Source organism: Orbicella faveolata, unplaced genomic scaffold (assembly GCF_042242905.1).
Source record: "Orbicella faveolata isolate gen_17 unplaced genomic scaffold, um_ofav_v1 contig_50, whole genome shotgun sequence".
Lineage (NCBI taxonomy): Eukaryota > Metazoa > Cnidaria > Anthozoa > Scleractinia > Merulinidae > Orbicella > Orbicella faveolata.
This window is the reverse complement of record NW_028301581.1, coordinates 984,374-999,386: the sequence shown is the minus strand read 5'-3', so window position 1 is coordinate 999,386 and position 15,013 is coordinate 984,374. Positions and strand designations below refer to the sequence as shown.

Genomic DNA, 15,013 nt, shown 5'->3' with positions numbered 1-15,013 from the left:
CCTATGCAGTTGAATTTCTCAAGTAGTTTCCCATATAGTTGTCATGAATCATGCCTGTTTTAAAATACCTCCAAGAATATTTCATATTCAGTTTCATGTTCCATACTAAAAATGCAAAGTACATTAACATTTGTCACAATCACAAATATATTCTGCAATAAAATTAGAGCAGAGGAAGGGGAAGGTGGGGTTATCCATCCTGACTTCTTTCCTCACTTTTTCATTTCAAAGCTGGACCTAAACAGGTTGAAAGGCTGGCCATTTTCTTTCGCATGTGTTGGAAGATTAGACACTGACAAAATATGTTGACTTCGACATCTTGCTTTTGAGTCTTGCAAAATTCTGCTTGGTATTAAATTACAAGTCATGAGAGTTACATGAGCTCTTTAAGATCCAGTCACTACAGACCTTCGATTTCATATTAAACTCCTCACTCTTATCACCATTTTAGATGATCAATCTGATCAAGAACAGACTTAAAATTAATTATGAGCAAAGTATCCACCATACCAATACATGCCAATCTGGATGCACAACTTCAAGTTTTACTAGTTTAGAGGTTTTCTGTTTCTCATTGCTATCCCAAACTTAAATCCACCCAATGAAGGGAAGTTTGCTTAAAAGTTATTTATAATATAAAATTTTAGGTTTGACCAGCAAAGCTGCTTGGAGACTCTTTATTATCTATGGACGTTCCCTTAAAATAGCCTGTGGCAGTCTGGCCAACTTATAAATTTTGTCTTTTCCATATCCATTAATGCTTCCCAAGCCAAAGTCCCATTATAAGGTATAAACTGTACCAGACAAATTAACTGGAAAGGTGGGAAAGGACTATACTTAAGCGTTACCTACCAGTAAGTCCTAAGTCAATTCATTGCCAGCTGCTAGCATCAGTCAACTACATGTACATGTATCTAGCCAGCTTAAATTTGGTTGTTCGAATATCCAAATTGATGTATGGTCTGCCTTTGAGATGTTGAATCAGAATTGTTCATGATTTAAAGTTGACATCACAAGTGTGCACTGTTGACAATAACTTTTTTGCCAATGTTGGGAAGGGGTAGTGGGAGGTTGTGCGGAGGTAGGAGCTGATGGCCTAATGGTAAATCAGTTGGACTCTGGATCAATAGGTCCAAAATGGAGCCCAAGCCAGAGTTGCTGTGTCATGTTCTCGAGCAAGACACTTGACTCTCCCAGTACCTCTCCCCTCCAAGGAGTGAAAATGGTACTGACCGATTGTAGGAGCAACCTGACAAAAACAAGGGGTAACCTGTGATAGACTAGAATCCCATCCAGAAAGAGAGTGGCAATACCCCTGGGCATTTCATGTTGCAGAGACCAAAGGTAAGCACCAGCACTGATGAGCCATCTGGCTCATCCATATCCCGAAGGGGTGGAACAGAGTTCCCTGCCCTGCAGCCCGTGAAATAATCACTAGAGTGTTCTCATTCAGAGCCGCAAAGACCAGACGAGGGATTTGATTTCCTGTTTAAAGCAAACCTTTTCCCATAAAAGTTTAACCCCCTTGACTGGATGTACCAACAAAACATTCAAGTGAGGGAGGGAAAAGGACATTGGTTAATATGCATTTCAAACAGACAGCTACACTGCAGACAGCTGGAAATGTAAAATGACAGCTTGGGACCAGGGTAATGGTGGATCATGGAATGAGGAGAGGACATCGGAGAGTGATGCTCCTCGAGTGCGGCTGTACAGGCAAGTTGATTCAAGAACCCACAATGAAGGATGATCCCCCAGTGGTGATGTGTTTGGCATGTGGTGTTGTGGTAACCAAGGCCACTATTCAGATTTCTGAAGGAGCCATTTCTTATTATAGAAAAAAGACAGGCAGCCTTTGTAACAACAGTTATTCCTTTTGATATTTAAATGCCACATCTGATAGGGATGAAACTCAGCTTTTGATATTTGTTGAAAATTGGGAGAATAATGCATTCCATGCCCAGTAGAAATAATGTTACATGTTCCAAGCCATAATGGCAGTAGGTGGGGTGGAGAGTGAGACATGGTGGCGGATCTTTCCTTCATGTCAGTGACATTTCTGTCCTTCAGGCATTCAGTTCAAGATGCTCAAGTGTATATCTTGCAGGAACTACAGTGCAAGGATTTTCTGGCTGTGATGAAGCAAAATCATCCATGCATTCAGAAAAAGTACCAGGTGATGAAATGACACATCTTGATGAAGAGGTGGCTAACAGCAATCGCATGAACTGAGGAGGATTCAGGTTATCTGCCCAAAGGTGTCACAGCAACAAAGATGCCGCACATGCACCCCTGCCCATGCGCGCCAAACTTTGCCTCCAACCATGCGCTCCAGTGCCGCGCCATCACCACATCTGCATTGCCTCCACCTTTGCTGCTGTAACACCTTTGTGCAAAAGCATGGTGAATCCTCCCCACCTCATGTGACTGATGTAAGCTACTTCTTTGTCGAGGTGTGTCACTTCATTGCTTGAGACTTCTCCTAAATACATGGAAGATAATGCTTCATCACAACTAGAAAATCCCTGCACTGTAGTTCCTGCAAGAACACACTCAAACATCTTGAGCTAAATGCCAAAAGGATGGAGACGTCTCTGAAATGATAAAAGGATCACCAACCATGACTTTCTTTCCACCCCATCTGCTGCTCTGTTATAGTATAAAACATGTGACATCATCCCAACCAAGCATGCAATACATCATTTTCCCAATTTTCAACAGCCAATCACAAGCTGCGCATCATCCAAATAAGGTGTGTCATCTGAATATCAAGCACGAATAACTGTTGTTTTATAACCTATCTTTTTCCTATAACAAAAAGACTCATTCAGAGGTCTGAATTCTAACCTTGGTGACCACAATAACATGTGCTAACCAAATCACTACTGAGGAATTCTCCTTCACTGTGGACTCCTGAATCAACCTGTCTGTACCACCAGACTCAAGGGGTACCATTCCCTGATTTCCCACCCCATTACACAATCCACAACTGCCCTGGTCCCAATCTGCCATTTCACATTTCCAGTCGTCTGTTGCATAACTGCTTGCTAAAAGTGCATGTTAACAAATGCCCTTTCCCTCCCTCACTTAAACGTTTCATGGTATATCCAGTAAAGGGTGTTGGACTTAAATGGTGAAAGGTTTGTTTCAAACAGGACACCAAATCCCCCTGCCAGTCATTCTGGCTAAGAATGGGTACATTCCAGTGATGTCTTCCCTGGCTACAGGGCACGAAAGTCTGTTCCATTCCCAAGGGAACAGAGAAGCCAGATGGATCATCAGCACGAGTGCTCCCCTCCAGTTTCTGTAACATGAAGTGTCTAGGAGTGTTGCTTCTCCCCTTGGATGGGATGCTAGTCCATTGCAGGTGACCCCCAGCAATTGTCAGGTTGCCCTAACAAATTGGCCAGTACCATTACACTCTTGGGTGGAGAAAGGCATTGCAAGGGTAAGGTGTCGTGCCTGAGAACATGACACAGCAACCCCAGCTTGGGCTCCATGTTGGACGTATTGATCCAAAGTCCAACTAACTAACCATTAGGCCATCAACTCACCACCCCAACCTACAACCCCCGGCCGGCCCACCACCCCTTCCCAACATTGCCAAAAAGTAATTGCTGACAGTGCACACTTGCGATAACACCTTTAACTTGAGAAGAATTCTGACAAAACATCTCAGTGACATGCCATATATTAAATTTGATATTCAAGTAGCCAAATTTAGCCTGCCTTGATACATGTAGTTGATTATTAGAAGCAGTGAGCGAACTTAGGGCTTACCAGTAAGCAATGTATATAGACTACAATTGTTTCTCTTTTTGCTGCCTGGCTCATTCTCAGTAGAGTAACCAGTGAACTCTTAATGTATTCTCTTCCTATGGTTAGACGTTTGTTTTGCTTTATCCTGTTAATTTGGTCAGGGCTCGACACTAATGGTAGCCAACTTGCCACAGGCTAGAGTAGGAATTAAGTTTTGGCTACAGAGCTGGGCGCTATTTTTTCAACTTACTGGCCTGGTGGCTAGTGACAACTTATATGTCACTAAACAAAAAAAAAAATTGCTAGCCAAGTGTTGATGTTGACTGGGTGCAATAACAGCAGAATCACTAGCAAGACTTGAAAACACAATGCAAGCGACTCTCTTTAATACATTATGGAATTAATTTTAAAGGAAAAAATACACAATGCAATTTTGCATCTGAAACCTCTTGACCAGTTGACATACAGTTGGCACACCTTGTGTCATGCTTGACTGGTAATGTTAAACACAAGGGCGAACCAATTTATGACCGAATTGCACTGGTTTTAATTTTGTTCAATGGCCTCATGTTTTCCTCACATCAAATCTCTCAAGCCAACAGATCACAAAGAAAAATCCAGTGATTTTCCTGAAAAGACTTTAAGGACTCTTTGATACCTCCTTGTAAAAATATCCAGACCCCAAGACGTCATTGTAAAAACTGTCGAGACTTCTTCAGTCTCTTCACAGACAGGAGGTGTAGAATTCAAACTCTTTCAAATGCAGCATTAGCAAAATTTGACTGCTAATAAAGGTCAAAGGAAATAAATCTTTCTCACGTAATTATTTCTGCAGTGGTAAGTTCTGTCAGTATGGAAACAACAACAAGTCACCTGTATGTTGTTATGCTAAATGAAATGTTATCCCTTTACAGTTCTGCACGATTTTGTACATGATTTTATCAGGGTGCTCATGTTTTGTGCTACTAATTTGTAACAAGAAAAGAACATCGATGTATGCTTTCAGAAAATGCTGTCTTGTTTGTCAAATATTTCTTTCAACATAATAACATGCTCAGTTTTTATACCCTTTCAAGTACCAAACAACGAAAAGTAAACATGATAACACCACAATGAAATTCTTACCTTGTTTCCGAGAAAAGTGTTAGTGTTTGTCTTCATTGAGGAAGACAGCAACTAGTTTGGCCAATTTCATTTTGTTTACTAGCCAAAGTGGCTAGTGGAAATCAGAAACCTACTGGTCAAAACAAAATGTCTCCTAGTCTGTGGCGAGGTGTCTACCATTAATGTCGAGCCCTGTGGCTAGTAGGTTTCTGATTTCCACTAGCTGCTTTGGGTTAGTCTCAAGCAATGAACTGACACATCTCGACAAAGAAGTAGCTTACACCAGTGACATGAGGTGGAGAGGATTCACCATGCTTTTGCACAAAGGTGTTACAGCAGCAAACGTGGAGGCAATGCAGCTGTGGTGATGGTGCAACACTGGAGTGCATGGTTGGAGACAAAGGTTGGCGTGTGTGGGCAGGGGTGCATGTGTAGCATCTTTGTTGCTGTGACACCTTTGGGCAGACAACCTGAATCCTCCTCAGTTCACACAATTGCTGTTAGCTACCTCTTCATCAAGATGTGTCATTTCATCACCTGGTACTTTTCCTCAATGCATGGATGATTTTCCTTCATCACAGCCAGAAAATCCTTGCACTGTAGTTCCTGCAAGAGATACACTTGAGCATCTTGAACTGAGAAAATCATGCACAAAATCGTACAGAACTGCAAAGGGATAACATTTTCTTTAGCATAACAACATAAGTGATTTGTCATTGTGTCCATACTGACAAAACTTACTACTGCAGAAATAATTACGTGAGAAAGATTTATTTCCTTTGACATTTATTATTAGTCAAATTCCACTAATGCTGCTTTTGAAACAGTTTGAATTCTACAGCTCCTGTCTGTGAAGAGAGTGAGGAGGCCTTGACAGTTTTTACAATGACGTCTTGGGATATCGATATTTTTTACAAGGAAGTCTCAAAGAAAAACAGAGTTCTGAAAGTCTTTTATTGGAACTAGTTTAGTAGTTGTATTGGCATTATTGGACAATCTAGTCCATAATTTTAGCGTGTGTTAGTAATTGTACATTTCCTTAAACATTTTCTGAGATGGCTTTGGAGTCCGATTCGTGATCGGCGGATGCAATGACAAGAACCACAGACATAAGTGGAATCAGTGGATGGAGCAAGGGCCCTGGCCTTCTGACGTTCTCTCCTGGTATCCGCTGTGATGTGCAGAAGCTTTTCTCCCTCTCGTAGGGCTTTGGTGCAATTTGTTTTCCACGCACTCCTGTCACTGGCAAGAGTCTCCCATGAATCGATTGGAGCTGGTTTACACACAAAGTAATTACCAACAATAGGTATTAAAGAGAGTCGCTTGCATTGTGCTTTCAAGTCTTACTAGTAATTCTGCTGTTGTTTTACCCAGCCAACGTCAACACTTGGCTAGTTAATTATTTTTATTTGACTAGTAACATAAGGTGTCACTAGCCACTAAGCTAGTAAGTTGAAAATCTAGTGTAGAGCAACCTCGTTCCCAGGGTCTCTAATCTTACCGCCCTCTGGAGCGAGCGACGAGAGACCCTGGCTGGGTCTGGTCACATCCCACTTTGACAATTGAGAACATCAGGGAGGGGTCCTCTGTAATCAGCAATTTATTGCGTTGAGCTTTGTCGAATTCAAAGTATTGCCCTGCGACTGCCATTATCTACGGCGTTTATCAATACTTAGCTTTCAGGCTGAAATTTTGAATAATATCTACTCCAACGTTTACCTAAAGGTTAAGCAAGTCTGTCTCAGGCAATTTAGTGGTCGTGATTTTCAGTGTGGCCGTCTTACCCACTGGATTTATGGAAAGTCACTCATATTTCAACTGTGGGCGTCGAGCAGCACAATTTCATGCCGTAGTAATTCTTGTTTCTCCTCTGAATGCACACGATCAAATTGGTGCAAAAAACATAAGAATGTCTCCAGGAAAACGTATAACTTTCCCAAAGTAAAGCTACGACAGTCTCTGAAGAGAAGCTGGACGAAGATAAATATGATATTCGTGCAACGCACTTTGCAAACAGTTCTCATCAAATAGCCGGGCCCGGCGTCACCTGCGGTGTCACAATATCGAGTGCAAGTAAGCAATATCTTCGTGGAATATTTTAATCTTTGTCCCTGGAGAGCCAATACTTAGATCCTTAAAACATATCTTGCAATAGAAACGAACCTAAACAAAGTATAAGCACGGCATGGCAAATTACAGAGGTGTCAAACTCTGAGAAGCAACGTGCACTTAACAGCAGAAACCATGCAGACCTGTGACCTCTAAAAATGCTGTAACATAATCAAACGACTCCGCTCAACTGATAATTTCCATTTCTTCTTGCAACATGGCCAACCAGGGTCTCTCTTCACTCACTCCAGGGAGCGGTAAGATGAGAGACCCTGGGAACGAGGTTGAGTGTAGAGCCCTGTTGGTAATTTTTTTCATTCTTTTTCAGAACAAGAGCAAGACAACAAAACACAATTTTGCTATTCCATTTTTGGGGGCTATTTAATTTCCTTTCTTCTGCTAACCCTCTTCATTCACCTTCACCTATCTCTTTTGTGACTAGGTGTCACACAACGCCTCACCCCTCTTTATTGCTGTATCTTATCCACAAAAAATTATTCTGTTCCACGACATATGGTTCTATACATGCTAACTTACAGGCAGCATCCACTACCTGTTAAGTACACTAATATAATGCAATATCAAACAATCTAACTATCAGTGAGCAATGGACAATAACCACACTCGAGGCAGGAAAGAATATTTTGCAAATCCACCAAAATGCGAGCAACAGCGATGAAATGCTGCAAGAGAACAAGGAACTTTGGGAAAAAAATCAACAACCGACCAAACAAATATCTACTTTCCATTGAGGTATGATGGATACTTCACTAAGACTAAATTTATAGTTTGTAGTTCGCTCAAGTATATACCGAAGGGCCTAGCTCACAAGTTGATCTTGTGACCATAATTTTCAGTGGAATGAAGCACTGCTCATAAAGCCCATATCCAGATTTTACTTGTTCATAACCATAACCTGCACAATTAAAAACATTTTGTGATCTTACCGTGAAATAGCATGCACAACTTGGGCCTTTCAATTCAAGCTAGGGTTGTAAAGCAGCGACAGCTATTGTAGTGACCTGGTTAAACATAGATATCAAAGCTAGACTTCCTTCAAATGACCGTAAACTAAACATGAGCAACATCTTTGGTCAAAAGCACGATGAAATAACTGTAGCTTACTTGATTTAAAAACTCCCGCGTCTTCCCCAAATTGAATATTTGAACACATTCGGACTAACCTCCTCAGGAGTAGGCCTACACCGAGTGGTTGCGAGTACAGTCTCGTTTGACAGCGGTTTCTGACAATGGAAAGGGACGTACTAGAAATCTGACCAATCCTCGTTTAGCTTAAAATTTCCCAATCTAAATCCAACATGGCGGACGAATTTCTACTTATGGGGTAGTTTGTTCCCCTAATCCTGAAGCGTTGAAAGGCTGTTTCTTTCAAAGCTACTTTCTTTGACAGAAGGGGTTCAAGAAGGCAAGCTATTTCTTTGTCCTTAGGCCGTCAGAGTAGTGGAGGAGCGTTTACTACTCATGAAAATCGCCGAATACAGCAAGAGATAAAGTGGACTAAGATCAGAGATCGCCTTGGTTATGTTGCCATTGAGAAATCTTCCCTTCCAACTGGGGCAGTTTGTATTTGGTGCCTGAAAACTTCAACTGCAATAAGATGCCGTTACTGTGGGCCTCAAACGTTTTTGTGTCGCGAATGCGCTAGGAAACTTCATTCCAGTATCACCACATACCATGTTTTAGAGTTGTAGAAGGTACAGCAATGACCTGATCATCTCTTTATTTAAAAAAATTAACTCACTTTACTTAAATGTACATTTATACGTACATGTAGTTGTTGCAAACTATTAGCTTTAATATATAAGCTTACACCGTGTGTAAAACATCTGTGTAGTAAAATACGTTTTATCCAAGAACAATCACACAGAAATTAATCTTAACCCCACCTAGTTCAGAAGTAACCTTATCTGCCAACACTATTAATTCAAACTTCAGTCTGCTATCTGCTAATGACTGGCAGCGATGTAGCAGGATACATCCTGCTACATCGTGATAGTTTACGTGTAAGCTGGTTTAAGGCCGTTGACCGTACATGTTAGCCAATGTTATAAAACTAACAAATTGTACTAGTGTACTAATTATAGCTAGAAACAACCAGAAACAACAGATCAGTTATAATTGCTAGCACTATATTTTTTACATTGTCACTAAAACTTTTGAATGTTTCATCATAATCTATTTACCCTTGTTTAATCATATGTATTTTTATTTAGCCTAGTATATTACTTACTTCCAATATAGTTGTATGCACTAGGAGCCTGCCTGATTTCTTGCTAGGTTAGTTAGGTACCCCAAATTACAGTGCAGCTCAGATATATGCAAACTACGCATACGCATTTTATACGACCATATTTTGCATATACGCGTACGTCAATACGCGCACATATGTGCGTGTATATGCCCACATAGACACGTATATACGTGCATATATGTCTCTTTGTTATGCATTCCCATAGGTTTCTTTATGTGAAGCATTGTTAGTCAAACAAAGGACATTATATTTCTGGGAATGAAAATGCTTCAAAGCGAAATTTGCATATTGTTAAAACATCGTGCCAATCAATGAAAGCTATTATATTTTGAGTTTTCAATCACTTCGCAAATTCGCTGACAAACTACCGTTTATTAACACTTGCTTGATCTTTAGCTACCAAAAATGGGAAGAAAATTGAAGCAGTCTCTTGAACTCCCTATTTTAACACGTGAACTCTATGTTTTTACAAGTAAAGATCTATGTTTCAGCACGTGTCGGCAAGTTGTTTGCAAATGTTTCTTTGTCTGAATTAAGCGTTCTGAAGATCCTAGTCAACAAAATAAAATCTCTGGTTATATTTGACACAGATCATTTATTCAAATGGTAAAATACTCCTTCCTTGAAGAAAAAATTGTTTATCCAAGTTTCTATGGTGCGCTGCTCATGTTTAGTTATTTTTTCTACAAGAAAAAGTTCTGTGTTTCGACACGCGTTGGCAAGTCATTTGCAAAATGTTTATTGTCTGAACCGTTCTGAGGATCTTTTTTGAAAAAATGATATCTCTGGTTCATTTAAACTGTGAAATAATCCTTCTTTAGCCAAAGAATTGTTTACCAAAGTTGCTATGGCGCGCTGCTCACATCTAGTTATTTTTTTCTTCAGGGAAAAGTTCTGTGTTTCAACATGCGTCGGCAAGTCGCTTGCGAGATGTTTACTGTTTGAAGGCTACTTTGAAGTATTCCGAAGACCTTGTGGAAAAGTGATATCTCCCATTATACATGTACATGTATCTGACACAAACCGTTCATTCAAATGGTAAAATACTCGAAGTTTCTATGGTGCGCTGCTCACATTTTGTTATTTTTAATTTTCTTCAAGGAAAAGTTGGTGTTTCAGCACACGTCTCCAAGTTGCTTGCTTGGACCCGTGTTCACTTTGCGTCAAAAAATGTTATCTTTCGGTTGTGTTTGCTCCATGAAGATGAAATTGCTGAAGCGTGTATCCCCGGTTCTATTTGACAAAAAACCAGTAAATTTATGATTTAACGGCAAAATACTCTCTCTTTTAATTAATATTCAGTCAGTTAATTTTGTGTCAAGTGCCCAATTGCAAAATGTTAGTTTCAGCTTACATTTTGCTAATAAGTCGTCTGAAGGCATATGTGCATATACTGTATACATGTGTTCAAAATAAAGAAAACTCTTTCTTGCTCTGGGGCAAGCTGTCAAGCCATTGAAAACAACAATGACCTGTTAAGAAAAGAAAAAAACAATAGGTTAGCTCATACATACATGTACTAATCAGGCATATCCGTATATACTGTATAATTATGTGTATATGCATACGCGTATGTGCGTATATATGTATGTATACGCACATACGCGTATTGGGCTGACGCGAATTACGCGTATTTTTTTGGTTCGGATATATCTGAGCTGCACTGTAGTAGTACTGCAGCCAGTTAGAATGTGATTGTTATTATTATGATTTTGCACAGGATGGAATGTTTGTTCCTCTTTTTCTAAATCATTTCATTTTGAAAAAATTTAATCACCACTGCTTGTCTGTGGAGATTCAGAGTATCACCTGTATAGATGAATATGGTAAGATATTTTTTGGTATAAATTTGTATATATAATTACAAGTTTTGTTATTAGTATGTTAAAGTTGCATAACTGCAACATGGATAATTATTTACCAGTTTATCAATTACACGATTTTGCATATAGGTAACCATCATTCCAAGAGAATTGCATTCTCAGTTTCAGGTGTAGTGCATCAAGTATTTTGTACTTGTAATTGATTGTTTCGTTTTGAAATGTGCATTCCAGGGTTTTTTCAAGAATAGCAGTTATTCCTATCAGTAAAGTTGGTGGGAAACAAAGGTTGGAACACTGCCTTAGTTTAAAAGCTGAATTACAGCCAGTCCTTGAAAGGACATTTCTCAGTGTAGGGACACTGATAGAGCTGGGATCCTCCTTTGCAACAATGAGAGAAGATGACCTTTTTAAAGAGATGTATGTAACATCATGGGAGAAACAAGACTGGATATGAGGAGCCAAATGAATTATGCTCTTGTTTTGTTTGCAACTGGAAAGGTAAGTATATAGGCAGGTAATGCAACAAAATTCTGACAATCTTGATTTTGTTTTCGGTTCTCTGAAAATACTTTAGAGAATCAGTAAGAGAAATTTCCTTTTTTTTTTCAGAGTTTGATCTGTACTCCAATTTTCAATTTAGTTAAACCTAAGGAGTAGAGTTTATTGTCTGTGTTATCAAAATGTCAGTAATATTATAGAAGTGGAAGTTATTTGAATTCTGGTTTCCATGCCAGGGCAAAGTATGTGAATCCATACCATACTTTTAAAAATATGTGATATTTATGAATGTGGGTCTTATAAAAGTTGTGAAATTTAACAAATTGACACTGGTTTTTTAAGTATCTGTCCTCTTATTAATGATAAATTGCATCATAAAGTTTATTGTCAAAGTAGTCTGCAGATCCACTTGCCTTCATCCATACAACTTTGACAATGTAATATTTATGACCAAATTTATCATCAATAAGAACACAGATGCATAAGAATCTGCTTGCTGTGTTTTTTATTTTCATTACAGTGAAACCTGTATTAGGCGGACACCCTTCTAGTGATTGCTAGGCAGACACCTTTACTAGTGTCTGCTTAACACAGGCTGTCTGCTCAAAACAGGTTCTAGTATGTTGTGCAATAATAGTCAATTATTAACCGTTTTGTAACACAACTTAGCGTGTAACATCAAAGAATAGCTAAGACTGCTCATAGCACAATGTCCAGTTGATCACTGCATCAATCTGGAATAATCACTCAGCTTAAAAACGATATTGCTGAACAATGTACAGGAGTCTCAGCTGAACCTTTAGAAGTAAAATGAGCCCTTTAAGTGTCCGCTTACTTCAGGTTTTGTGCAACAAAATGTCTTAATATTGGTGTCTGCATCTGTTTAATTAAGAGGTGTCTGCTGAATGCCGGTTGATTTTTAATTACTGTAAATGTGGGAAAAAAATTTTGGGACTTATTAAAGCTGGTGTCCACTTAAAAGAGGGTGTCTGCTTAATATGGGGTCTGCCTAATACAGGTTTCACTGTTAACAAAATCCAAAATTGTCAAATGGAGGCTTCACTAGAGGAAAACACCGGTTAAAAGCTAAATTGAATTAAGCCAAAATGATCCATAGAATCACGGCCTTTATTCCACTGGGAAATTCCTGAAAACATACTGAATTATTCCCAAGTTTAGTTTATTTTCATCAAATACTCGAACACAGCAAAAAGAGGGTTCTACTGTATTGCGGTAAATTTTCATGCCAAACTACAATAATTTACCCAATCTTTTTCACTTCACAGTTGAATTCATTATGTTCACAAGCTGATCTTCAGGCTAGCTATCTGTTAATGCTATTTAGATGCAATTTTTGGCTATATTGAGAAAGCAAAATCATATGCTAAATGTTGCTGAAACTGTTCACGATGATGTCAGCTGTGAGTCTGTACTCCTACTGATGATAAAAATACATGTAAGCCAGTGATCGTGCAAGAAAGTAGGCAGTCATTGTGAACAATTAAATGTACTTGTAAAATTGAGTCTCTCTATAACCACTGACAACAGATGAAGATGGGCTACAAACACAAGACTATATATTTTTGATTGTGACTTGATCTTTGTACAGACAGTTTTGTTGAGCAGACATACATTGCTATGGAGATTAAGAATGAGATCAATGGTAGTAATATAGAATGAAATTTATGAAACCTGGGTTTCAAAACTCCCTAGCCTGTTAGCTGGGAAACAGTTATATGTTATGGATGTGGTCATGGTATTTAAGAATTGAGTCAGAGAGGGTTATTCATTAACAGTAAGAAAATAAAAAAATCTTACAACATGTACTTTTGGCAAATTATTTGTAATAGCTTTACCTTAGACTGACATCAATAAAATACTGCAAGGGAGCTTAATTTTGAAATTTGTTTCCTTGTAGATACTAGGGAAACTCCAATTGAAAGAAGCCTATCTTAATATAGTAGAGAGCCTCTTCTCTGAGAAAGTAGTGCCCAGGCACATGCAGCTTCTGGATCAAGATGAAGGGAGGGCAGACAGTGCTGTTGATTATAATGAGGAGGAAGTGGCAGAGATGACGGCAGTGGTCAACAGGATTGTTCAAAGCTGTTCCGTTGTTCCTGAAAAGGTCTTGCTTAAGTTGGTTTTGGTTTATTATATACTTTTGGATAACATGTCAAATGCAATAACTTATAATTTGCTTGAGTGAAAAATAATGTACAAATGACACAATCCTGAGTTACATGTAAGTCAGGCTGCAGGAATTAATCACACATACATGTAAGACACATTGCTCATTATAGCCTAATACTGTTTAACCAATCTCATTTTGGCTATGTAATTGTATTTTTTTTTTCAGACAAAGCATTTCTTTATCCCAAAAACATCTTTAACCAAATGGAAGTGTGGCGATGTCTTAGGATTTAAAGTACTTGTAGATGAAGCACTTGTTTTCCCTGGGAAGAGGATGTGTGGGATGACTGACTTTGCCAGGAAGAGGACAGTTGTCAGGATGCTTGCACGTTCAAAGGTGCCTTTTTTCAACCGAGATACTAATCAACAATGATGAAGGTATATGCGTATAGAGAAGACTTGTGACATTCTTTTAACAGGATTTTGATGGTGATAGTAAACAACACACCAAAGGTGTCCAGGGCTAGGAACTGAGGATATATGATGTCACAGGTCAATGAGTGACTGCCACTGTGACTAGCATTTACTGTTCCCCTGGCTCCATTTGACCGTTATTAGTTATGCAGCCAAGACAGTGATGTGTTGGACAACTATAATGATAATCTCATGACAATCTGCATGCGTGCATTCACTTTGTCTATAGCTGTCAGAGCTAACTAAATATGATCATGTTGAATTCCAACTTGAAAATTTACAAATTCACCATTGATAGTGATTCCGTTTTCCTCAAACAGTATGCAGAATTTTATTATTCCAAGTTGTTGTTTTGTACAATGTAGATTGATTTAAGAAATGTACCAAGATTGATAACTCAGATGCAGAGCCCTTATACAGCTTATTGAATCTTTTGTTTGGTGGCATTCGTGTTTCTGTCATGGTGGTGGTTGCATTAGCCCCCTGAGTAATAAGTTTGAACTGTTGTTAAAGTTACTAGATAACATTATCTGTCAAAAATATATTTTCTTTGATGTTTTTGTATTATCATTGTTTTTACCTCCTTGTCATGTTTAAAGCCTTTTTTGAGATAACAATAACAGACACCATGAAATAATTTTTTGGCTTTTTTGAAATGTGGTCTATATACCAACTTGGGAATAAAGTCAATGTACAGAACTCACTTTTTCTGTTTTGTTTTCAAACATTCGTTCAGCATATGAAGAAACCAGAGAATCAAGTTTTTGGGGATGTCCTCAAAGAGGTAAAGTAATTAAAATTGATCAAGTTATAACTTACTAACAGTTAGTAATAATCTTAACAA

At 38.7% G+C, this 15,013-nt stretch overlaps 1 protein-coding gene and 1 pseudogene across 1 annotated transcript; one reads left to right on the top strand and one right to left on the bottom strand.

The window, feature by feature from the left end:
• The window catches only part of LOC149095519 (uncharacterized), a 111,951-nt pseudogene that overhangs the window by 74,800 nt on the left and 22,138 nt on the right, over nt 1–15,013 (bottom strand).
• LOC149095521 (uncharacterized) lies at nt 8,373–14,944 on the top strand. The gene is made up of 5 exons (XM_089281880.1): nt 8,373–8,687; nt 11,299–11,565; nt 13,484–13,690; nt 13,922–14,133; nt 14,906–14,944. The coding sequence occupies exons 2-4, from the start codon at nt 11,497–11,499 to the stop codon at nt 14,126–14,128; spliced, it is 483 nt and encodes a 160-aa protein (XP_089138006.1). The 5' UTR covers nt 8,373–8,687; nt 11,299–11,496; the 3' UTR covers nt 14,129–14,133; nt 14,906–14,944.

Excerpts from the sequence above, each read along its gene's own strand:
- LOC149095521 (XM_089281880.1), top strand. The coding sequence starts at position 11,497 with ATGGGAGAAACAAGACTGGATATGAGGAGCCAAATGAATTATGCTCTT. Across the intron at positions 11,566-13,483 it reads TTTTGTTTGCAACTGGAAAG|ATACTAGGGAAACTCCAATT; the intron begins GTAAGTATATAG and ends GTTTCCTTGTAG. Across the intron at positions 13,691-13,921 it reads GTTCCGTTGTTCCTGAAAAG|ACAAAGCATTTCTTTATCCC; the intron begins GTCTTGCTTAAG and ends TTTTTTTTTCAG.